Genomic DNA, 26,859 nt, shown 5'->3' with positions numbered 1-26,859 from the left:
ACTCTAGAGAGAAGATAGTCTTCCTACTTTAATTTAAAATTAACGTTTTGTGTTTTAAAAATAGTTTATTATCTTTAAGTAGTGGAAAAAAATCATATTAAGTGAAGTAACCTAGTCCCAAAGAAATTTAGGTCCCATGGTTTCTCTTATTTGCAATAATTAGTATACATATAGGATAATCTTATCAGATGAGCTGAAAAGCTCAAAAGCCATGTATATCATTAGACTCAGGGAAGCCCAAAGTTATAGTTTCCAACCAGATCCTTACAGACCTGTCCATGACAGACATAACTTATGGGCTAGGGATTCTTTTTATAATAAGCAATCAATGTTGCTTAATAATACAGCTAACATTACACTTGTAGCATGTACTTAGGGGTGCGGATCAAGAAAAAGGGACCTAGACCCAAGGTCAATACTCTATAGAAAACATAATCTAATGCATACTACTGCTACCCTAGATAAGAAAGAAAAAGAAAACTTTAGGAGCACAGCTGCAGAGAACGTGTAAGATGCAATCTGCTCAAAATTAACCAGAAACTTCTGTAACAGGAAAAAGAGGCAATTAGTAACTTCAAGAAAACAAAAAGCTGGCTAATAAAACACTATTTAATATGTGGAATAATTCTAAGCATTTGTAAGAAAACCTAATCTATTTGATGTGAACATGGTACAATTCTTCCTAGCAGGGACATATTCGCTGGCACAGAACATTTCCTTCACCGAAGACCCAACCAATTTAGGAGATAATTTGTGAACAATGTTTATATAACCAGAATGACAAAATGCCTTCTTAGTCATTGGTTTGTTAGTTATGTGTTCTTTTATTTAGGATCATTTTATGGTTAAAATATAGAATCATAACTCAGTGGTAAAAGGATAAAGAAATTTCAGCCATTTGGCTCTATCTTGTGTCCCGCATAATCTAGTTCTACACAAAAAGAACCTGAGTTCTTTTATATATTGTGATACTCGGTTATTCAGAGCCTCAGAATCCTTCCTCCTAGATGTTGCTGTAAACAGGTAAGTTCTTACAAAGCCCCCATGCCAAATGCATTAAATGTCTATGTTGTGCATGAAGAACCTAATACATAGGCTTTTTTTAGTTTAGGTGGCAGTATAGTTAAACACTGAGATAAATTTTTGGCTAGCCCTGAGAATGATGAGGGTGGAAAGTAAGATGGAGCCCAAGAATAAAGGTACTGAAATAATGATCACTCAAGCAAAACTCTCTACGGCAGAAAACAATCCTAGAGAAATAGTATGGGATACAGGGAGGGACTGAGACTGGACTTCCTAAAGAAAGTATCTGTCTTTTTCCTTATTTATATTTATATGTAAAGTCATTTTCAAGTCATAAAATGAAGCTTGTTTAGTCATATCAAGTAAGTTTTTTGCCAGTCCTGGGGCTTGAACTCAGGGCCTGGGCACTGTCCCTGAGCTTCCTTTTGCTCAAGACCAGCACTCTACCACTTGAGCTATAGCATTACTTTCAGCTTTTTCTGTGTGTGTGGTACTGAAGAATCGAACCCAGGGCTTCATGCATGCTAGGCAAGCACTCTACCACTAAGCCACATTCCCAGCCCTCAAGTAAGCTTTTTATGAAAGTACTTGATAGTAAAATAAAGGATCGTTGGAATATGTTTTTAACTTGTAAATAAATATAATTTGGTGGTTCCATGAATCTTCTCTGGAACATCTGAAGCCATAGGGAAAGACCATCTTTGTGACTAGAATAAAATCCAGAAAGGGCACAACTTACTTGCAAGAGACTTTTGTTCTGTCAGCCACCATAGTCCACTGCTGCTGGTTGGTAGAAACCTCAACATAGTAGCTGTAGCTTCGGTCATCACAGTCCCAAAGCAATAACCTGAAGAAAGAGAAGACTAGACTGTCACAAGGCTACTAGCACAGGAGGCATTTAGTGTCTACTTTATCCAATAACTCCAACCTCCACCTCCTTTCCCTCCTCCCTCCCCCCGCCCCCCAATTCTAGAAATGGAGAAAGGTGAATCCCAACAGCCCTACAAAGAGATAGCTGGAGTCCCTCTGTAGCTCATCTCCTTTGGAATCTATTCACTAATCGCCTAGCAATACGTTCCTCAGACTGCCTTAGGAGGGAGTATGCTCTCCCAGCTCTCAACTGCAGTTGCCAGGGCTGACCAAGGGTAACATCTTGCAGACCACGCTCACTGATGTCTGTGCTTTCTAATTTTTCTAACTGGTGACAAAAAAGCATGCTTTTGTGACCTTTACTTATCACATTGTTTCTTCTCATTTTCATCAGTGTTTCTGCATAACTTCAGTAAGATTACTTGATTTGGAGATAGCATCTATGGGTGACTGGTCCTAGGACTACCATCCCACCCAAGGTATGTAGATGCACACGTGCTGTATATAAAATGGCATGGTAGACAACTTACACACATCCTTGGGTGTACCTTAAGGCTTGTGCAATCTTTCCCTCTGCTTTGAGACAGAATCATCCTATGTAGTCTACACCAGTGGGAACTCAATCATCTTGCCTCAGTCTCCTAAGTGCTAGGATGTGTGCCAATGTATCTGGCCTGCCATATTCTTTAACAGAAAGACAATGCTATGTAATAGTTGTATTTTTTAGGGAATAATGACAAGAAAGTGCTTGCTGCAGACAAAACTTTTTGAAAGGAATGTTTTAAAATTGGAGGAATACACCAATCCAGAATCGATGCAAGCAGAGGAAATAAATGTACAGACATTAAATATATGCATTAGTAAAATCTTTCTTTCTTTTATGTTGGCAATGAGTTTTGAATTCAGGGCAGGTGCTCTACTGCTTAAGCCATGTGTCTATCTCTTTCTTTGCTCTAGTTGGTTTTGAGATAGGGTTTTGCTTTTTGCCAAGATCAGTTTGGACTGTGATCCTCCTATTTGCACTTCCGGCTGCAGTTGAGATAGCAGGTACATACCATCATGCCCAACTTTCTCCTGTTGAGATGGGGTTTCAGAAACTGTTTTTTTTTTTTTCCTGTGCTGATCCTGGGGCTTGAACTCAGAGATTGGGAACTGTCCTTGAGCTTTTCTGCTCAAGGGTACTCTACTACTCGAGCTACAGTTCCACTCAGGCATTTTTAGTGGTTAACTAGAGATACTCTCCGGCCCTAGCTGACTCTGAAGTGTGATCCTTATCTCAGCCTCTTGAGTAGCTAGTATTACAGGCTTGAGCCTCTGGCACCTGGCTGGTTTTACAGACTGTTTTGCTTGAGGCTAGCCTGGAACTATGATCCTCCCAATGTCGGTCTCCAGCAAAGCTGGAATGATAATCAAGCACCACTTTTCAGGCTGGCCTTGAACTGTTTTTTCTCCTAATCTCTATCTCTTGAGTAGCTAGGATTATGAGTGGCCAGCTAGTAAAAACTTTAGTATTTAGGAATTTATTATATTATCTTTTCTATTATTATCTTCTTTTTCTGCCAGGTAAGAATTTAGTTATTAACAGTATGATTCCTCTCATACAAAGCTCAAAGCAGACAAAATTTATCTACTGGCTTCAGAATAGTGGTTACCTCTGGGGAAGGTATTGATTTGGAAGTGGTATAAGAATCTTCCAGAATAGAGAAAATGTGATCATTTTAATCTGAGTGGTATGTACATGGATATAGACACATGTAAATACTCATCACACTGTGCATAAAAGATTTGTGAATTTGTGTCTTTTTTCCTCAATTAAAGGAAATAGAATCTGAGTGCTGCAATATAGGGTCAATATTGCTTCTGGCAGTTCCACAGAGGATACTGTTTTCTATGATTTTAGCCTTTAAAGTCCTTCCTATGCAAGATACATGCAATATCTTACTGTATATTTTTGTCACATGCATTTGCTTCTCCTCCATGGTAGAATAGTGAGCTCCCTGAAGGCAGTATTATGTTTAATTTTTCAAATCCCAATATCTGCAACAGTGTCTTACACATAGCTCACACTTAGTAAATGTCTGCTGGGCAAATATATTCCTTTTTTTTAGAATAGTGTTTGAACTCTGGGCCTCACACTGTGAGGCTTCAACTCTTACCACTGAGCCACATCTCCAGCCCATTTTCCTTTTTTTTTTTTTTTTTTTTTGGGGGGGGGGTCCGGTCATGGGGCCTGAACTTTGGGCCTGGGCGCTGTCCCTCAGCTCTTCAGCTCAAGGCTAGTGCTCTACCACTTGAGCCACAGCACCACTTCTGGCTTTTTTCTTTTTGCTTATGTGGTGCTGAGGAATTGAACCCAGGGCCTCATGCATGCAAGGCAAGCGCTCTACCACTGAGCCACCTTCCCAGCCCCTCCAGCCCATTATTCTGTTGGCTGTTTTTTGAGATAGGGTCATGCATCCTGCTAGGTGCACTTGAGCACACTCTGCCTATTGTGGTCAGCTTTCTTTTGCAGCTGGGTTATCAGTCATGTACTGCCACATCTAGCTCTGTACTGGGAAGTGGGGTGGTGTCAAGAACTTTTTTGCCCAGGTTGGCCTTGAGCTGCAATCTTCCTAATCTCAACCTCTCAAGTAGCTAGGATTACAGGTACAGTACACTCCTTTTTAACAACAGTAATAATAATGATCATGATAGCCAAAATTTCTTTGATGTTTATTACTGCCTTTAAGACACTGTGTTAAGTGCCCTACATAATTTGTCTTAACTCCTAAGTAGCCTTTTAGCAAGTACTATTATTTTCATTAAGGTATAAATGAAAAAAGTGAGGCTTAAACTATTAAGCCATCTAAGGCCATAGTTCATGAGGGATTGATACAAGTTCTAACCTGACCCAAAGCCCACTTCTATAATCCCACTGCCAAATGTCTCCTCCATTTCCAGTTTATATGCCTGGGTCACATTTTCAACCTGTAAAAACCACTTGTATTATTTTTCATTAATCTTGCAATTACAGTCAATAAAAATCCTTTGCACAAGTTCAGCTTAATGTTACCTATAAAGCTACTGTTGAAGATTAGGACTGCTTTGTGTCCTTTTCCCCTTAGTTCTTTGTTTGCAGTGGTAATTGTGCCTGGTATCAGCAATGTATGTGTGCTACTAAAATTAGGAAAAGACTTCTAATTAGTAATCATTCTCTTCACATGATAGCTGTGTTGGAAGACAGTGCAGAGGCTGAATCCCTATTGGGATTCGGGGTTATTTCTGAAGACCACGTTTGTCACCATCCCTGTTTCTCCAGATAAGGAGTGAGTATCTCTACACAGTATCTAAATGAAAACAATCCATCCCTTTTGGGAAACTACCCAACTGGATCTCAAAATATTTCATGGAAAAAGGCTGCCTTGAGGACATGGTATACACAGAAGATAAAGAGGACAGACAATTATCCTTCAGTAGAGATTCTCGGAGTGAAAGTGATTTTGGAAGAATCTTTGAAGTTCTGCACACATGTCCTGTAAGTAGCATAAAGAATTTCTCTGTGATATTTCTTTCTTTTTTTTGGGGGGGGGGGTCTGGTCATGGGGCCTGAACTCTGGGCCTGGGCACTGATCCTGAGCTCTTCAGCTCAAGGCTAGCGCTCTATCACTTGAGCCACAGCACCACTTCCGGCTTTTTCCTTTTGGCTTATGTGGTACTGAGGAATTGAACCTAGGGCCTCAGGCATGCAAGGCAAGCGCTCTACCACTGAGCCACCTTCCCAGCCCCTGTGATATTTCTATACATGCATGTAAAGTACTTGGATCAAACTCACTCCATTATTCATTTCACCCCTTCTTTGAAAAATTTTAGTATCATTATTTTCTTTTCATATATGCACATGATGTTCTTTGATTATATTCATCCCTTTCCCTGTTTCTCTTTTCACCGTCTCCCAATTAGTCCCTCCATTTTAAACTCATGTCATTTGTTTATAATGTCTAGAAAACATGTTATATCTGTCTTTGTCAGAGTAGTTTATTCACTTAAAAATTTCCAGCTCCACTTATTGTGGAGGGGGGAAGGAAGAAATGGGGATTTAAACTCAGGGCTTAGTACTTGTACTCAGCTTGCTTGCTTTACAGGTGCTCTATCACTTGAGCCATGCCTCCAACCTGTATTTTTGCTGGTTATTTTGAAGACAGAGTCTTAAAGATTTTTCTGCCTAGGCTGACCTCGAATTACAAACCTCTGGATCTCAGCTTCCTGTGTAGCTACAACTACAGGAGTGAGCCACTGGTACCTGGCTCCAATTTGTCTTAAGGAAAATTTTATTATTTTAAAATAAAGATCATCTATATGTCATGTAAGTAATGTAAAAACATATATATAATACATAGTATTTGCACATTGCTTTTGTTTAATGATTTACTGTGAACTTTTTTGTAGTACCAAATACTCACCTACATATTTATGTCCTATGTGCTAATTTCATAATATGTCACTTATAGATGTGTCATAATTTATTTATCTCCTGTTAAACACTTAGGTAGCTAATAAGATTCCACCGTAATAAAAACTCTGTAGTGAACTGTGTGTGTGTGTGTGTGCGTGCGTGCGTGCGTGCGTGCGTGCGCGCGCGCGCGCGCGCGCACGGTAGTCCTGGGGCTTGAACTCAGGGCCTACGAGCTGTCCCAGAGCTTTTTTTTCCTCAGGGCCAGTGCTCTACCACTTGGGCCACAGCTGTACTTCTGGCCTATTAGAGATAAGAATCTCAAGGACTTCCTGCCCTGGCGGGCTTTGAACTGTTATCCTCAAATCTCAACCTCTGGAGTAGCTAGCATTTCAGGCTTGAGCCACTGGCACCTGGTGTGGCTTTGGTGTGAACATTTTTAATCATATCTATTATTATTGCCTTTGAAAGTTTCTACAAGTAAAATTCCAGGAGCAGAGATAATAGCAATTTGAAGCTTCAGTATGCACTACAATATACTTCTCCCTGTACTACAAAGATCTGTAACAAGTGACACACTATTACCATCGTCACTAATGTTGTCAATTGTTAAAAAAAAATACTGCCACGAATATATTTCATTAATTTGCAGTGTTTTGTCTTTGAACTTGAACATTTTACACATTTTCTATTTATATGTATCCTTTTGTTAATGACTTCAAATGCCCTCTACCTCTAAAGGATATTAATCTACTGCCTATCATAGTTCTCATGCTGAAGATATTAATTTTTATTAGGCTCGTCTATCGATCTTTACCTCAATAATTTCTCCTGGTCTAAATTCTTTTTCTCTGAACAGCAGCCAACTGTACATGCTGGTTGAGATGTCTCTCTATTTCTCCATTAAGAATCCTTGGGGGCTGGGGACGTGGGGTCATGGTGACTCTTGAGTAGAAGGGACACTGATGGATTGCAGGTTATCAAACCAGGCATGAGACTCCTACATTGTAGAGTTTGTAAGAGGGATTCTAATTCATGGGTCAGGATGGATAGTTGCTTGAATTTAGGTTCACCAGGAATGAAAATCCTTTTCTTGATTCAATTGAAAAAGCAAGTTCACTGAAGAAAACACTGGTTCAGTCCCTTCTCCTGCATGGGGTGGAACTGGGTTCTCACACCTGCTGTCCCTTCTTATGTCTTCATGCTTGAAGAAGCAAAGAGGTCCCTGACTTGTAATCTGACTGGGTATGTTTTCACAGTGTGCTTGCTCAGGACAGACACTCTATGACCTTAGCGAGATGAATTTCTTTACTCTCCTACCCCACAAAAGAAAACCAACTACATACCTCCAATCAATTCCCAGAAGCCATTTTCAATAGAAGTTGAATACAAGAAGTCACTGGCCAAGATCTGTTGATGCATTATCAGGTCTGTTTAGTTGTTACCACAAACCCTTCTGTCTAATGAGCGCTGCATGAACCTAGTAAAATTAAATGGTGTCTTCTCCATTCTTCCTATTCTTACTATGGTGTTTCCCTAAAAGCAATGAGGTGCTGGGTTTTCTAAAATTGATTAGTAGATGGGATTCTGCTTACATCTTCCATAAATGCTCTGGCTGGCTGCATACCATTGATTACCAGGGGTTCAGTTTACAGCAACTAATTGCTCTCCTTGCTGGTGTTTTGATACAAAATTCAATAGCAAATATGATTTCAAAACTCTTGTCAGAAGTGACTTGAGGCAAACCCAATGGACTGAGTTTTCCCTTCTTAAAATAATTGCTCTCTCATCAGTCTGTGCAGAAAGTTTCCAAATTGTAGCATTCTAATTGGAAAGTCTGCATTATGCATAGGATGACAAACTGTGTTGTGCTGAATGGCATTTTTCCCCCATCCCTTTCTTAAGGGATTAATCCTATGCCAGATTGTAAACAATGGCTGAGGCCTAACTGGTGAGACCAAGAGCTTCTCCTCTGAACTTTTGGGCTAGGAACAAGGCCCTGCTGCATGTTTCTAATCGCCCATTAATTGTGCAGACTCCCCTGGAAGGCCTGGGGACACACTGCTGCTGTTGTTGAGAGTTTTCTAAACCAGAGATCAACTATGAGGCTATCAGTTAATGCTGTGTTAACTTATCAAATCCATTTCTAATGGTTCAAAGTCAAAGATACTCATAACCTCAAAATTTTATACAGATAGTTCTTTGCTAAAGAACCCTAGAAACAACGATTCAAAAATTCCTGAGCACTCAGTACTAAGTACCACGAGGCAAGTTGCTGGGCATATTTATGCTTTAAATTTTCCCCCTGTAAAAAAGTCTAGATTCCATGTTTTCCCAGGGATCCTTTGGCTCTAACAGTTTAAAATCCTCTGCTAGTGGACAAGTGGTAGATGTTTTTGGTAAGTCTGTGACTCCTCACTTTGAGAACTGATTTCAGTCGTACTTCAAAGTAAATGTGGGTAGTTCCTGAGCCTAGTTTGTCCTGTAGACCTGACTGCATCCTAGGACTCATGCTGGGATAATCAGATCTCCTTTCTCAAACATTGAGAATTAAGTAAGATTCTGTCTTAATTGGCCTGTTCACTTAAATGAGATAATGGGATGCAGGCATTCTGGGATGGCCCTCTTTCATCGTAGGTGCAAGAAGGCAAAGAAGTCAAGCGAATTAAGTAGAAAAGACAAGCAGTGCATCCTGGGGCAAGGGGCTTCCCAGGCCCCTGACAGATCCCCATATCTGGGTTTAGTCCCTGTGATGGACATCAGAGTTTCTGCCCGAGTATTTGTGAGAATACTATTATCACCATTAAAGACATGAGCCATCTTTATTCAGTTTCTGACACTTGGAACCGAAGAGAAGGGGCATAAACTAAGCTCCTAGCAGAGTGCTTTGGACAGGAAAGATATTCAACAGAATAGTCGTTACGGCAATGAACAAAGCAATGACACCTGGATCTCTAGAGAAAAGCAGGTGGAGAACAGGAACGGTGGGCATGAAACGATGGCGGTTTTTCATTCAAGTAGGAAAGGAGTTTCTTCACACAGGGGGAGATCAGCAGGACTGCAGTGTGGGTGGAAAGGCAAAGCAAGCTTTGGGAAAAGCTCAGTGAAGACAGTTGAGCTGCAGGACAAGGGCTTTGTGAAAATGGAACAGTCGGTACAGTTTATAACCCACTGGCAGGGTTACTGGGTAGCAGAAGGATACAGTGTAGAGTCAAGGAATGAGGGCCAAGAAGAGCACTGACCACTTCCATGCCTAGGAGGCAGACTAATTTCAGAATAGAAGCTGGGGTTGGGGGTTGATACAGAAGAACAGACATGTCAGTGAGGGCCAAAGGTAAGAAGCTGTGATCGTTCAGGGAATCTAGGGTGTAAGCTTCATTCAGAATAGTCTATTTCTCATTCTTCTGAATAAGAAACTGGAAGAAGACATGTTAGGAGTTCCATTCTAATCTCTAATGTCTACAACAGGCAGAAGGAACCATGCAACCACTGCCAGGGGACTTAACATAGCTTCAGAGAACCAACTCTGTTGGTGAGAAACTGGGATTTTTCCCAAAGAGGAGAGCTATTTCTTACTGCTGGCTGTCACAAGGTTCAATTATTTAGTTTCCTCTTCAGATAAGGAGCAAGTTCCAGCTGAGAAGGGCTGCTGGAGAAATACAAGTCCAGAATGAGATTCTCAGCAGGAGATCAGAGCCAAGGAGCAAGACTTTATCAAAAATGCGTGCTGGAGACTAGGTGGCTGTCCTGCAGATTTCAGACATGAGGACTCTGAGGAGCTATCACCCCAGGGCCTTACTTCTAAGTGTGCCACAACTTGTAGGGAAAAGGGGATTCCCACCTTCATATAACATCAGGAGAAGGGAAATATAGGCTGCTTACTAGATGGAGTGTGTTTTTGGGAAATAAGTTAGTCAGAGGACATCAGAAGTCCATGTGCTATCCAACACCTGTTTTAATCTCTCCAAGTTGGGATGTTGTGGTAGTCAGCTTTTGGCCACTGTGACAAAACATCTAACATAATCAATTTAAAAAGAGGGGAGGTTGCCAGGCACTGATGGCTAACACCTGAAATTCTAGCTACTCAGGATCTAAGGATCATGGTTTGAAGCCATCCTGGGCAGGAATCTCCAATTAACCACTAGAAAACCAGAAGTGGTGCTGTGGCTCAAAAGGTAGAGAGCTAGCCTTGAGCAAAAGAGCTCAGGGACAGCACCCAGGTCCTAGGTTCAAGCCCCATGACTGACCACAAAAAAAAAAAAAAAAAAAGTGGCAGTTTATGTTGGCTGATAGTCTTAGAGGTTCCAGGCTATGGTTGGCCGGCCCTTGCTTCTGCGCCTGTGGAAACACAGCATGAGTAGAGGAAGCTGCTCACCTCGTGGCAGCCAGGAAGCAGTAAAGAGAGAACCAGGAAGTGGCTGGGGCCATAATATCACCTCCAAGGGCATATGCCTAGTGACAGCTTCCTTCCAGTAGCCTTCCCTCTTAATAGTTCTACTTTCCAAGAATACTATGGACTAGGGAACCAACCCTTCAAAAATACAGCAAATGTAGGTGACTTTTCTAAGACAATTAGAACAATGACACTGGGCAGGGCAAAAGCAAGCTTGTGATATCTGACCTGTGTGGTGTCTGTGTTCAAGCACTGGAAGGCCCAGGATGAAATAAAGTGAAGTGAAAAATACACTCAAGTTCCACCATGTGTATCTCGCCACCTCACTTTATTTTAGGGGAAAGGACAGAATAAAAGAAAGGAGCACAAATTGGGTCAACTCTTACATCTGATACATCATCCAGGTAAATTATAAATCCATGTAGAGAGACCAAGCCTTCAGGAAATAACTGTAGATAGCTGAATCAAAGTAAGCATTCCAAATCTTTGAGATATTACAAAGCAATCAAGTTTGAATAGCTAGTTGAGGCTATATTTTCACACCTTAGGAGGATTAAGTTTTAATTTCAAGGTTCAGGTGATAACGTAAAAAGTGAACTCTGTTCCACCCAACAGCACAGCTAACAGCTGCAACACTGAGTCCATTCGGAGTGTGGAATGTGTGGTGAACAACGAAACAGTCCCACCTACATTCACACAGACCTCACCCATTTCAAAATGTTTTTGCATACATTATCACATTCAGGGAAAAAAAAAACAATTTATAATCAGCACATTTCCTGCTTTCAATGCAAATCTATTTTTCTAAGTGCCATGGTTAATTTTCTTACATGTGGTAAACACTGCCCAAGCCATCTTTCACAGATTACTTAATCACTTGTCAAACTTTTAACAAGTTTGGCCCAGGCTTAGGATCTAGATTTCAAACTACACAATCAATCTGAAGAAAATTCTTTCATTCTTTGTTTTCAGTGTGGATAGATGAGAAAATTTTGCCCAGCCCAAACAGCCCTTGGGAAGAAAAACACTTTCCTTATATTTTTGAAGGTGGATATTTCCCATAGAGACCTTCCTTAAGCCAGCTGTTGGTATAAAAAATATCAGAAATGTATCAAATGGTTCTGTGATATTTTTCAAAGGTAAAGGCTCATTATGTTCCAGACCTTTTGGGCAGGGGCACATTAAGCAGGGATATAGCTTTTACAGATCTCTCCCTCCACCAAGGCCATCTGCCTTGATCGCAACAGCCTCCTCACTGTGATGTGCACACAGTCAGTGGGATAGGCCCGATTTGGCTCACCAGCAGGATCAGAAAAGGGTAAGTGAGAGTCAGATAACAGCGCTGGGCTTCAGAGTCCATATCCCATCAGCTTCATTTGCTGCTGAGGTTATTAGGCAATGGGACTAAAAAAAGGCCAGAATTAGTGTCTTCTAAGAGCTGATGGTAATAAGCATTTATGTGAACTTTTCTGTCCCTCATCCTCAATTCTAATAAATTATTAGGAAGATGAGACGAGATAGGCTCAAGAATGAGCTCAGGGCTCACTTTAAGCTAAGTGATAGGGATTTTACTTCTTTGGTCTTAACATATATGACTGCCATGGAATAAAAAGACCCATCTAACAGCCAGAGAAGTAATGTCACCTAGCTCCAGGCTCCTCAGGTAAAAACATCCAATCATATTTCACCAGAGTTTTTAAAATAAAAAGGACATTATTTTGTCTTCTGAGACCAAAAAAATAAACAAACATCCAAGCACCTCTCTATCACAATTTAAGACCAAGACCATTCAGGATCTAATGTGTAGCATGGTGGATGGTCTGGTAGCTTCCATGCCACCAGCACAATGCCTTTGAGAGCATATGCTCCACTAAGGAACTGTAGGAGATGTGAGGAGCAGGGCAGGAGAGGATGATGGAAGGGGAAAGGAATTACAGGTAATTTCTCACAAAAGCCAGGTGATTCATCTAGGTACAACAGCTTTAACACCCTACAGACTACATTAAGTTTCAATCAGAAAATAACCTCCTGCCAGCCAATCCTCCTCCCTAGCCCTCACAGCACTTATGAAAATGACAGGAGATAATTTTTGAAAAATATAAATTCTCTGTTATTTCATCTCTTATTCTTCTGTTCTGCCTCTGGATACATGCGGGTACGTGCCCACATGCTCACGGATTACCAACCACTACAAAAAGGAGCCAAAAAAGAAGTTCAATAAGCTCCATGGCCCCCGCCCTACTCCCTTGGGTCAAGTTTTCATAGGACTATGTGTCTGTGGGATGCCTCACAATTTAGCAATAGGCAAATCTTGGTGTTCTCTCAACCAGGTGATAAAGAGAATGGAAGGGAAAGCAAGGTGGGAACACTCTTTACTGACTATTACAAGCAAGAGAACATTCCAGGAGGGACAAACTATAAGGAAAATCTCTTCCTGTTCAATCACATCTCCTATTTTTGTTCTTACCAAATCTCTTTTCTGGTCTCTCTTAACACAGCTAGTACATTTTCCCACATCATCTCCTCTCTTTTATCGGCCTGACCTCTGCACTTGAATCAGATCGGGGTTTCAACCTTTGCTCTAGCTGTGAATCATCTTCTTTTTTCCCCCACAGGGCACAAGCTGCAAAGTCCAAGAGATCTTTCTGAAAGTGATTTTAAAACACTTCTCCCCCCACCTGGGGCCCTGCTCCCCTTGGTACCACCCGTGCTGGTGGCTGCTCATTCCTCCTCTCTCTCTCCTATACTGGCTCCTGTACACCCAGCCAGCCAGCCAGCCAGTCTTTAAAACTTCTCCCCATATGTCCCTTTTGAAAGCAAGTTCTCTTAACACTAAGATGCACCCCAGTCCTCATGTTCCCTTTTCTTTTTTTGGGGGGGGGCGTCCGGTCATGGGACCTGAACTCTGGGCCGGGCGCTGTCCCTCAGCTCTTCAGCTCAAGGCTAGCGCTCTACCACTTGAGCCACAGCACCACTTCCAGCTTTTTTCTTTTTGCTTATGTGGTGCTGAGGAATTGAACCCAGGGCCTCAGGCATGCAAGGCAAGCACTCTACCTTCCCAGCCCCCTCATGTTCCCTTTTCTGATTAATGTCCTTCCTGAGATCTTTTATGAGGACTTTCACAGAAAGACTACCATTCTCTAAAACACAAAAATAAAATGCTATGTTGCAAGTGTTATACAACTTGAACACTTATAGTAAGTAGATTATTCTGTTTGAAGGCTGAGGTATCTGATAAATCTTAATTATTCCTGTGATATATAACATACCAGTAAAATAAAGACATTAATGGGAATAATGATAGCAACATCTTCACCCGTATATATAGGCCAAAATCTTATCCATTCTTACAAACAAAAGATAATGAATCAATTTAATATGTCACTGTGCAATAAATCTTTTGAAGCATGGCAAGAAGCTAGAAAATAAGCAACATTTTATGTATTTTTTTTTTGCAACAGCTGGAGGAAAAAGTGTCTAATTAAGGTTTCCAATGGAATTCTTTTGATCACTGGCCACTCAGTACAGTTTTCTTGATCCAGGTCTTCAAAGCTGGGATCACAAGTTTTAATTCAAACATTTTCAACTGAACATTAATAACTCTAACTTTCCTAACTGCTAAACAGTCATAATTAAACCAAACTGGTGTGGGTTAAAGGACCAAAGGCTAAATGAACACCAGTCCTAATTCCTACCCCTTAGAATCACCCACATTGTTCTTCCCAGAGCACAGATCTAAGGAAAAGAGGAGGGCTAGTATTCTTCCCTTCTGCTGTTGCTGAAAATAAGAGGATGCAGTTTGGATCTCATGCATATTTGCTGGAATTGTGGGGTACTTTCCCCCACTCCCACATTTGTTTGGCTGAAGGATCCTCAGACAAGAGAAAACACTCTCTCCCTCTCTGGAAGTATTCTAGAAGAGCAGCCTTTTTAGAAATAACCCATCCAGGTGCCAGCATGAATATTCACCACATGTACTGAGCACGGGGGCTAGTCTCCAGGCCATGTACGTAATCCTTCAAAATGTATTCTAGGCGAGCTACTAGGGAAAACTCCCACACAGAAATCAGGCTCTCTGTTGATAGTACTGTGAGGCCAAAGATGTAAGTGAAGGAGGCTGAGATGAATAAATCACTCCTATCAAAGGCTCTGTCAGCTCAAGCACAGCATGAGGCTTCATTAGAATACCACACTCTGTCACTTTTGTTCTGCTGGCTCACCCTTCCTCATCCAGAAGAACAAACATTTATGCCACCCTTTTACTTTCTTCCTGTGTTGGCTGATAGGATCCAAATGGACAGGCTGAAAGCATAGCCTGGGTGCCCAATGTACACAGAGCCAGTGTACACCCACCCCCTCAAACCACTGTCCTGATTCATGTACACAGAAGTGAGTAGGGAGGTACTTTCACAAGCTGTCAAGCAGACGAGGCCTCAAACTTCTTGGGATCCTCCTGCCCTAGCACTGAATCCCCAAAAGCCAGTGTTAAAATTTATGCTGAAGGGTACAACAAGGCCTGACTAAAGCAACCTGTTTGAGTCACACATGAGTGTTCCAACTATCAGTGCTTATGTAACAAGGCTAGGAAGCATTTTAGAGACGACCTTCAAGGAGCTCATGCTAGAACAGTGTGCAGTTAGCACAGCCTGAGAATTTGGGAGATGAGACCCCTAGCAGTCCAAGGGAAGGTGAGTGTAGATGGGAAGAAAAAAGTGGTGAGGCTTCTAGTTATCTCATCAGACCACATGGACCTTAGAGGGCTCCACAGGCTCTGTGTCTGTCCTCTAGTAGAGTATGTCCCAAGAAAGTGGTGTCACAAGCCACAGTGGCAGTAGATGGGCACAGGAGCCTCATCTTATCCCTGACTTTGCATCCAGGGCCTCTTCTAAGTGGGTGTGATGGATAGTAGGAGAAGAAAGGAAAATAGATTTTTTTTTCCTTTTTAAAAATATTAAGTACAAAGTTACATGTAATAAATCCATTGGTACTTTTTCTAGAACACCCATAATAAAATGGTAACATGCTAATTGAGAAAATGGAAACCAGTACTTTAAAAAGGAGCAGAGAGCTTTTTTTTCTTTAAAGCAAATATCTTGAAGATACTCAGTAACTAAAATAGGTAAAAGTAGAATTAGGGGATGAAGATAGCTCAGCGCTAGAGCACTTGCCTACAACATGTAAAGCCATAGTTTCAAACTTTATCACTACTAGAACCAACAAAACAATAAAAAAATTAAACTAAGATAAACAACAACAACAAAAAGAACTGCACTTCTGAATTCAGATTTTTTTGTTCCTCCTTGTGGCAGCCAGCCCACAAGGCTCATTCCCACTTGTTCAATCACTCTAGAAAACACTATAGAGGTTCTTCAAAACACTAAACATAGAGCTCTGCTATGACCCAACAATCCCACTCCTGGGCATTTATCCAATTGACTGCAAATGAGCCCATAATAAAGCTACCAGCACAACCATGTTCACTGCAGTATTATTTACCATAGCTAAGATGTAGAACTAGCCAAGATGCCCCTCCACAGATGAATGTGGTATATATACACAATGGATTTCTATGTTTCAATCAGAAAGAATGACATTGCCCCATTCATTAGGAAATGGAAAGACCTGGAAAAAATTTTATTAAGCAAACCAGGCCCAAAGAAATGTAGGTCACGTATTTCCCTCATTTGTAATCATTAGAATGTATCTATGATATTCTTAGCAGGAGATCACAATAGCCCAATGGCTAAGTGCATAGGACCATATATAATAGAGCATATAAAAATGAACTCCAAGAATTGGAAACAAGAGGTTCTTATTATATTCTGTTTGCAGTTATTTCTATTTTTTTGTTTTAGTTTTCTGTACTCTTTTTCTTGCATATAAGTTTATCTGATCTGTGGAAGGGAAAGGGAATCACAGAAACAGCAGAACAAAGGATGAACTAGTACAACAATGATATTCACTAGACACTAAGTCAGAAATGAACTTTACAACTTGGGTTGAGTGGAGTGGGGAGGGGAAAGTGGGAGAAAATGAGGGAGGGGATAACAGTGTTCAAAAGAAATGTATTCATTACCTCATGTAACTAAACCCCCTGTTTATCACCTTTATAATAAATAATAATTAGAAAAAGGCTCATTCCTCCATAAAACACAGTAAAAAACTACTGGTCCATGGTATATATTTGTCCCAAAACTAAATGCTGATTTTAAACATTTATATATTTTAATATCAGGCTTGTAAGCGTTATTAGTTATGTTGTTTTTTTTTAACTCTGAAAGGTAAATGAACTCCCCTGACTCTTCTTTCACCTACATGGGTCAGGAAATGCAGTGAGGAGAACTGCTGAACAGATGAAGCACTGCTATTGTTAATAAAGTTTTATTGGAACACAGTAGTACCACTAAATGGAGTTGAATAGTTACCATACAAACTATGTAGTCTGCAAACCCTGAAATATCTACCACCTGTCTCTTTACAAAAACAAGCTTGCCAACCCCAGTAACAGAAAACTAAAGCTGCTCTCATTGAGCAGTAAAGAGTTACGGCACCAAAGTTGGAAATAAAGGTACAGTTTAAGCTATGCTTGGGCTTAACCTAGAAATGTCTAAAATCTTTTTCTTCTGTTGACTGTTCCAAAGATTTTTCATGTAGCAAATTCCACATGGAGTTTTTAGATTTTGCTCTAGTCACAATTCCATCTTTGTTACTGTGACAACAGTACTGACTTGCTTGGCTTGCTTTTCCCTCTCAATTTGGGTATTTCTCTCAAGAGTAAAAGAACAAAAAAGATATGAAACCAAAAAAAGAGGGCAAAAAAAGCCTTTCAATTAAAACTGAAAAGTACTCCTAAGCCCTCCTATTCCTGGAACTGATAAAGTACCTGGGAATTACATTCTTAAATTGACGACATGAAAATAGGATAGTAACTAGCCAGCACCTTCCAGATCTGAACCAGAGGGAGAGAAATAGTAGAGTAGACTGAGGAAGTTATACTTACTTTAAAAAGTCCATAAACAATATGTCCAAAAGTTATATAATCATTGATGGGGCAATTAACAAGACAGCAGTAAAATAATAACACATCAGTTAGAGGAAGATGACCCCACAGACAAAAACCACTCCAGGAGAAATGGATTAGTACAAATCTATCTGCTGCCATCTCTCTCAGCTCTGCCTATTGTGGCTGTAAAAAGCATTTTACGGGACAGCTGGCCAGGGAAGCCTCTGACCACAGAAGGATAAAAACCTTATGGTATTTGCTGTTTTAACAGAACAACTCATTTAGAATCCTTAAAGAACCCATTTTTAAATGAATGACTGTTGAAGACACTCTTCCCAGATAAATCAAACCAATCTACCATGGTCAGCTAAAATCTCACTCTATTGAGCACCATCGTGACAAAGCCATTTTCCTATTTTCCTAGAAAGGTTGTTATCAATACAATATTGTTTCTCTGATTACCATGAATTTTCTATAGATGACGCCTTACTAATTCTTAACAGAGTTCCTACAGACAGTATTTGATGAAATGTGCTTAGCTATATTGTTAACCTCAGAAAGAAATAACACAGAAGGGTTAAATATCAGGAAGATAATTGATGAAATTCACATTGATTTCAGTGGACCATTAAATGGGACATTGTTCCTATTAGGAAACAAAGGGACTTAGAAACAAGATCTATCAATCTAGGCTCCACCCACCCCTGTGCTAAGGTTCCTGAGCTAAGCATATGCCAAGGAAAATTTCAGTGGACAAGTGAATCTTTCAAATTTCTATTGCTAAAACAAAGGAGGAGGCAACAATGCTTGAAAAGAAATGTACTCATTTCCTTGCTCATGTAATTGTACCCCTTCTGTATGGTATTTTCACAATAAAAAAAACATGAAAAGTTTTTCTATTGCTAATAGAAATTTGGGCTCAAACTTCTTAGGCAAAGGGTACTTCTTGTTCCCAAGTTGTTTTAAATAACTGAAAGTTCAAAGCAAAACAATTAAGAAAGAGACTTACTCTGTCCCTTCTTCAACACTCAAAATTTACTATTGGTTCTTAACACTAAAATTTAAAGAAGAATCAATACAATACATACTCTAGTACCAGAAAATCAGGGCGAATATAGGAAAGATATTGCTCCCCACTGACTACTACTGAGTTGTCCCTGGGAAGAATCAACAGTCTTATCCTAGTTACTGTAGACAAATAAACAAATGACAAACTAACAAAAATGAAGTGTAGAGAAAGAAAGACCCAAAGAAATGAGGGAGGAAACTCAAGAACATTTGAATTTCTTCTCCAGCAACTTAAATTATGTCATTGCTTTAATAATATTTCCAGTGACTATACTTCTAGTTTCAAAAATCTCCAAAGCCAGACCATCCACTGTAATCCTATTAAAAACAAAAACAAAAAAACCCCAAACCCAAAACAGAAATGCCTACTTACTATATCCCCTAAGAAGCTACAGGAGGAACAGACTAGAGTCAGTGACACATCTTTGAAAGTCACAGGTCTTGTATACATCCTTTCATTCCAAGGCAGGAGGACATGACTTTTTAAGCTCCAGATTTAAACACTGAAATGTTATCTCCAGAGGGACTTTTGACATAATTAATTTGCCACTACAAGATAACATGAATATTCAGTGAAGCTTCTGATATTAGAAGTTTTTGTGTACATATGAATAGACAACTCTCTATAACTTGGGTAAGTAAATAGATGCCTTGTTGATCAAGTATATTTGGTTATCAGATTCTGTATGGATTTTCAACTTAAAAAGTTCTTCCATCTGATATTCTTCTATCTATGCCTCCTTCCCTCTAATTTTTTTTAAATAGGGCTAGGATAGAACCTAGAGCTCTTCCATAGTAGGCCAGCATTCTCCTTCTAAGCTAATCTCTAATCACTATTCTCCATTTGAACAGTCAGAAATTTAAGATCTTGACTGCTTCCCAAGCTTCACTTTATATATATGGTTTATCATTATGTTGATAAAATACAGATCATTTAAGGGAAGCCAGATTAAACATTTGTAACAGAAATGTAAAGTTCTTCTTAGGAAGTAATTTCATGAATAAAAAAAAAAAATCGACCATATATAATCAGTAATGCCTCTCATTTTGGGTCAGAATTATACAGTAAGCAGTACCTTCTGAAATTGAGAATAATATAAAGCATAACTATCACTGTACTTTTTTGGATATACCCAGATGCTGTGGGCTAAAAGAGATAACTTTAAAAAAATTAATAGACAAAAGCATGATGGTGCATGCCTGAAATCCCAGCACTTTGAGGCAAAAGCTGGAGAATCTTGAGTCCAATGCCACCCTGGGCTATACAGTGGGAATTTTTCTCATCTCCATCAAATAAATGAATAATAATAAGGAAAGCTGGTAGTGTAGTCTGGTAGTAAAGCTCTCACCTAGAATGTTCAAGGCCTTAGGTTTGACCACCAGCATTGAAAAAAAAATCTAAAAAATAAATGGGAAAGACAGCTTCCGCTGAATGGGTGAATTGTGTGGGATGTGAACTGCATCTCAACAAAGCTGTTTATAAAAATAAAATAAGCAGAACTCATGAAATAGAAGTTTTGGGTTTTTTTTTAAACTCCAAAGCAGATGTGACATATTCAGTACCAGGCAGGGATATGTGACAGACTTGTTCACTAGGTGAATCAATCTATTACCATGGCCTTCAGTTTCTTAGCCAACCTGTTAGGGGCTGTCTATATTATATAGCGCCATCTAATAATTGTAAATGGAAGTCAGCTGGGCTTCTCCTTTTGCTTAAGGGACAGACTTGGAGGTAAAGCTTTTTATCCTTTTATCCCTTTGCCATTCTCCTCCTTCCTGCCTAAACACAGACATGGTGATTAAGACAAAAGCAATTGTCTTGTTTTCTCTGGGGCAAAAATATACGTGGAAAAGACCAAGAAAATGGCATGCTCACTGAACAGAAGAACCATATCCCTGTAGAGTTTTTGTTATGTGAGGCCAAAATAAACAAACAAAAGCAAAACAAAAATTAAATTAAAAAGAAGTCTTTCTCAATGTGATTTTCTGTTATTTTCAGCCAAATGCAACCCAAATACAACCTCTTTGGAGCAAATGAGTGCTGGTAATAAAAACAAATGCCAAGCTTTAGTTGCAACATTTAACAGGAATTTCTATAATGGACGTTTTAGGAGCGGGCTGAATCAGAGGGTGCAGCAAAGGCTTTTCTTGTTTTCTTTGAGGGCTACAGTGGCCTGTATAAGACAGTGCAACAAATGTAATCTTTGGAGCTGGAGTTTTAATGCCAGCTGCCTCTCTACACTTTAGCCCAAGTATTCTTTTGAGTTCTTCACCTCCTAAATGAAGACAGTGGTGGCAGCTAATACTCAAGAGCTGCCGAAAGATATGCCATCTGGGGGAACCATTAAGCCATTTCTAAAAATTAAACTGTATGGAAAACCTAAATCATCTTCGGTGGCATCTGGTCATGATTAAAAGCATCATGTCACAGACTGGTGATGACATCATTATTGAGGGGCATGGTTTCAGAAGGAATAAAAAAGAGGATCCTTATCATAGGCTTAAGGGCAGCAAGGAAAGAAAATCCAGGCAGAAAAGCATAGTCTACATTTATCTATGTAACCAATACTTTTTGTATTGAATCTGATACATTATTGAAAGAGGCAACGCAGCAGAAAATAAATGATTCCTCAGCAAGAGCTAATCCCTGAGTGTCCAGGAGAAATGCTGAAGGAGTCCTTGAGGAGCACCTGACAGCCAGCTGGTCACCATAATTATTATTCCTAGGCAAGGCCAGAAGAGGAGACAGAAGACTTTCTTGGTCTGAATAGCATATATAAAAATGTTCCTGTCAAATGACTCTGTTTTCTAGTGTACAAAGGGCTAAGTTTGGGGTGGGGTTGTGTATGTGTGTGGGGAGGGGAGATTCCTGACATGAGCAGCTATTAAGATACACCAAAAGCATCTTAACAAGGTGACAAATTTGGGCTCTTGTGGAAAAAGAGTCTGAGTTCAGGCTGCTTAGGCAATGAGATTTTCAAGGTAGATTACTACTTTGGCTTAATTTAAGGATTAAATTTAAAATGTGGCTATGATCCTTCATCAGTTTTTACAATAGCTTTACTTACTTTACTGTCAAAAGTTCATTAAAGCAATTTGATCTACCTAAATTTCATCAGCTTGCTGAAATGTCTTTGCTTCTGTTAGCTCTCATGAGAGCAACCACATTCCTGTGACCCTATGTGGTTCGCCCTGGGCCAGCAGTACGCATAACATCTGCCAAAGCATGCTCAAGAAGGTGTCTTCTAGGAGCTAGCGCACAGTAAGTTACACTCATTTGCTCTTCTAGGGTGAATAAGTATTTCTAGTTTTCAAAATGAAGAGTGAGTGTTTAGGAAGGATCTTAAATAGCAGTTCTGAATAATTAATAAATATATGTTTATGTTTGAAATACTGAGGCAAAACCAGGCTGAATCCTCTGTAAAAGTATCTTTTTAAAGGGTTCATCTTTGAGAGAGAAAAAAAGGACTTCTCTTTTCATATATCCAGCCATATTTTAAGATGACTAGTTGTCAAGTTCCCCAATCACTCAAGAGAGACAAATGGTTGACATGTAAAGTAAATCATATACACAAACATATTTTAGGGGTATTTAACCTTTCCTGCTCTTCCAAACAACATTGGAATTCTAGCGTCCCTCTGTATTTTTCATACACAACTTAGTTGCCATAGCAATATTTTCTGGTCTTGAAATTTCTCTAGGATGAAACTGGCTGAGGCCAAATTCCCATGTGCCTAAACTCTGCTACTGGTTTCCAGCCTCCAGGATTTCTGGCCTTTAAGTATTCACACAGTTTAGATCCAGTATCTATCTACTGGGGACCATAGATATGATTCCTTATTTTTATTATTTTTCTGGAAACCAGAGCTCTGAAGTCTGAGGGTGATAAGGGAAGACTTCAATGTGATGCAGATTGGCTCTCAGAGAAACAACACTTAGCAAATAAATCAAGGATCAGTGAGACAAGAAAAAATTCCTCAGCTCAAGGCTGTGACAGATGACGCTCAGCATGACTGATACAAGGCAAATTTTGTAACATATCTTTCCAATTTCAGCTAGAATTATAGGCAATCTTAATCCAAGGCAGAGGAGTCATATATTTAGATGTTTGTTGTATTCTTCAGACTATAAAAAGGAAATTTCTGGCTCTCTAGATTGCAAAGAAGGCTGTCTTAATGTAAATAGATGTGCTTCTTGCCTGTGCCGCACTCAGATGGAATGAAATGGAATGAACAGAAGGAGGGAGGGAGGCATCCTCACCTGTGTTAACGACTAACTCCAGAGCTTCATCTCCGTCATTGGCTGGGGTGCCAGATCTTTAACAGTTTCCTCACATACACTTAGATCAGACACACTGAGCAAATATGATGTCCAATTTAGCTGATAGATAGAACTCCCTTTAGTTGCACTAACACGGGAAGTTGTCAGTTCAGTCAATGAGTGCTTATTGAGTACTCATAGCACACAGTGCCGAAGTAGGCACTTGTGGTCTGTTGCCAAAACCCAAGTTCATCACGGTATTAAAAAATCATTATCTTCAATTTGAGATTATCTGTGAAGGGCAGCATAGTGGTAGAAAATACTCAAATAATTATCAAGGCTTATTTGAAACATTAGCTCCAAGTCCTTGCCCCAACCTATGGACTAAGCCTTTATTTAGTGTTATAAAGTAGGAAGCTATGACTCCTCTCCTCTGGGTAAGAAGAAGATAATTAACAGTTGGGTAGAGTGGAAAGCCCAAGGAAGAAGAGAATCAAAAGGGGGCACAGAAATTTAAAAACTGAACAGATAACCTACAGTAGGCTAGAGCCAAGCAATCGGGAAAGAGCAGCTCAATACAGAATGGACTTGATGGGTCACCAAGAAACTAGGCCTGAATGAGCACAGTAGGACAGATTCCTTCCTTCCTTCCTTTCTTCCTTCCCGTCTTCCTTCTTTCCTTCCTTTCTTCTTTCTTTCCTTCCTTCCTTTTCTCCCTCCCTCTTCTCTCTTTCCTTTCTTCCTCCTTCTTTCCTAACTTCTTTCCTTCCCTTGGATCATTTGCTTATTTCTTTTTATCTGTGTTTAATAACTGTAAACAAATTATTTGTGGTTCAGACACACTGTGCTAGACCTTTTATAAGTGGCAGAATTTTTTCCCTTCTCCAAAGTAAAAGAGTTTCATACCCACAGACTAAAGAAATTATGAACACCTATCAAGAACACACTTTGGATACTCATTTTGTACTAATAATGCATTTATATATGTTCCCACTTAGGAACTAGAAATATTTAATCCTCACAACACCTATAGAGAATCTGGGTCTGTTTAGCTGTGTCCTCCATTGGCATCATCTCAATTTTGGACAGCCTATTTACTTAAAATTAAGTTTGCTATGCAGAGCATCATGGGTATTTTGCCTGCACTGTTGCACATGTCCATTACAAAACCATTATTTTCTAGCTGCTATAAAAATTGTTAATTTAACTGACTATCTTATAATTAAGGTTTCAACAAAGTGCTGGTGGCATTTATTAGCTGAAAAAGACTGGGTTACAGGTGTACTTAATGCATAGCATATTTGATTTCTCATCCTATTCTGAAAACACTTAACAAGATATCATGATTAGCAAGTAGAAAGATAATAAGTCTTAAACTAAGGTGGCAGAGGGACTATAAACTAAGACATTAGGTAGATTTGGTTAGTTATTATGACTCTGCTCTGGTCTTTTTATGTGGTCAGGCCTCTGAAGATTTCTTGTTATTTAAATTTTAATGTTTTTAAAATGGCATAGAAATGATATAATTACAACTCAATTATCCACTTTTAAGGCACATTCCAGGTAATTTCTTTTTCTCTAAAACAAAATGAGTAAATTTTGTTGTGCCTATAAACCTAGCAACAAGGACAAGCTCCTTTACTTCTCAGTTACACTGTCTTGGGAAAGCGCAAAAGATAAAGGAGTGTTTCCCTATTAAATGGTGGCGACTAGGAGGCTTGCCCTTGCTTTTCCAGAAGCTGGCTGGGCAGGCTAAGTGAGAAGAGGTGGAGGCACACAGGCCTTCTACCATTCCTGCCCCCCCCACACTCCCTCTTCCTGAAGTTCACTAGGGGTGGCCTGGCACTGTCTATGGTGCACATCCTGGATCCTTAAGGAGCTTGCTTCTTCCATCCTTCAGCTAGCTTTCTCAATATCACCCTGCTCAGTGAACTTGCCCTGAGCACGCATTCCAAAACCGCAGTCTCTTCCCCCTCTTCCTCCTCCCTCTTGATTTCTTCACAGTACTTCCAAGTAGCTAAAATATTACAAATGATATTATTATTATGTTATTATTACTGGTTGTTTCCTATCCCCAGTAGAGTGTTAATTTTATGACACCACTAATATTTTGTTTATTCAATGCTGTATCCCTCAGTGTCTGTTAGACACTATACTTGGCACAGAGATAGAGGCTTAGTAAATGCTTGTTGTTGAATGAATGAAAGGAAATAATGGTACTGGTACTGGACACACTAGGAGGACTGGGCTCCTGAGACCTTATGCATACTCAAGTACTTTGTGCCAGAAAAAAAGGATCTGCATACCTATCCAGATACAGGGCAAACTCTCAGGAGAGGAAGAAAGGATTTTCTGTAGGTAAAAAGAAATCTTATCCACAAAAACAATGGTGTCCTCTCTACAGAATAAAGAACACAATGATCAAGGTAATTCATTACCTGTGACATCACCAATCACAGAGAAACCTGAGTTTTATAGCCTGAGAACCACATGATAGCCTACCTCACCAGGGTTGGAAGAGATACCAAATTTTCAAGCTGAGGAAACAATGAGTCTCAACTCTGTAATGTTCTCCCAGTAGGTGTTGATTCTAAATCCCAGGGCTGTTGCAGATACAGTGACTAGGAAAGCAAGTCAGTCATCACAAGAAATAGAAGCCATGGGTCAAATGTCACTGACTAATCAACCTGTCATTGGCCAATTACCCATCTCCATGAAGAAGTGCCACTGATCTAGTTTCATATCAATAAATGTCTATCTGGGCATATCAGCTGCTGCTAACTGCAGCCTGCCAAGATATCCAGCATTGTCCACAGGCATTGGTGGCTAGGAAATCTCTCTCTCTTTTCTCTTAATAATGTCACAGAAGAGGCAAATGCAGTTCCTGACAACATAATGTTAGTTTCACCAAGACGTGTCTCTTTGAACGCTCAGCTAGTTATACAGAGCTTCAGTTGCATGGATTTTTTTTTTTTAACTGAAAAAACAATAGTTGGGCTTAAAGAAGTTGGATGCTTCATACTGTGTTGTGATACACAGTTCTGCCTTTAGTTGTGTGCCTGCTCACCATCTTACCACCCCACCAAGTAAGGAAAGCAAATTTGTTTGGGGGGAACCATTTTCATTCCACATTTAAAGAAAAGCAAGTGGGCCCATTCTCTCTTGCTTAAAACCCTAATGACATACTTTCCTGGAGTCAGATTCAACATCTGTGATTCTTCAGTGATACTAAAAGCCAAGATGGCTTTGTGTATTTTCTGTTTGAGTTGTCACCCCAAGTAATGACTTCATGAGGTCCCTGCTGGATCTGAAACTATAGATTTCCTACTAAACCTGTTATATTTCCCCCTTCTGTCTTGGCACTCAACGACATTGGAACATTCAACCAGTCATGAAAAGCTTATTCAGTTGCCATAGACTTTATTATATACCAGCTGATGCTGGGTGGGGTCAGTAAGTAAACTATTATAAATAACTGCTGTGACCACAGTTCTAATACAGAATGTGCGTGTGGCTGAAGGGGCTGTCTCAGTATGCCCAGAAAATGATGTCAGCTAGAGAAGTATTCCCAAAGAGTAAAATCTGGACAGTAGAATAGAAACATTCCAGTAAAAAGTGGGGTTGGGGGAGGGGAGAGGGAGACACAAACAAGAATGTAATGAGTATGCAAGCAGTGAGAACAGCACGATGAGATTTGAAGGGCCATGGACAAGAGGTAAGATCCACAGGAAAGAGGAATCACACTGGTGTGGGAAGGAGGAAGATAATAAAACCTACATAAGCCATCCTGGTTGAACCCTCTTAGATTGGGA

The 26,859-nt window shown here is 39.9% G+C and overlaps 1 protein-coding gene across 2 annotated transcripts in view; it reads right to left on the bottom strand.

Annotated features, from left to right (window-relative positions):
• Positions 1–26,859, bottom strand: part of Btbd9 (BTB domain containing 9) — a 341,406-nt gene that overhangs the window by 57,968 nt on the left and 256,579 nt on the right. For both annotated transcript variants that reach the window (XM_042684270.1, XM_042684271.1), the window contains exon 9: positions 1,763–1,870. In XM_042684270.1, coding sequence (XP_042540204.1) covers positions 1,763–1,870 — 108 coding nt within the window. The remainder of the gene's footprint in view (positions 1–1,762; positions 1,871–26,859) is intronic.

The sequence above is a fragment of the Dipodomys spectabilis genome, unplaced genomic scaffold (genome assembly GCF_019054845.1).
Source record: "Dipodomys spectabilis isolate Male_0828 unplaced genomic scaffold, ASM1905484v1 ptg000085l, whole genome shotgun sequence".
Taxonomy (NCBI): Eukaryota; Metazoa; Chordata; class Mammalia; order Rodentia; family Heteromyidae; genus Dipodomys; species Dipodomys spectabilis.
Note: the sequence above shows the minus strand (reverse complement) of the source record. Positions and strands in the feature narration are given on the sequence as shown.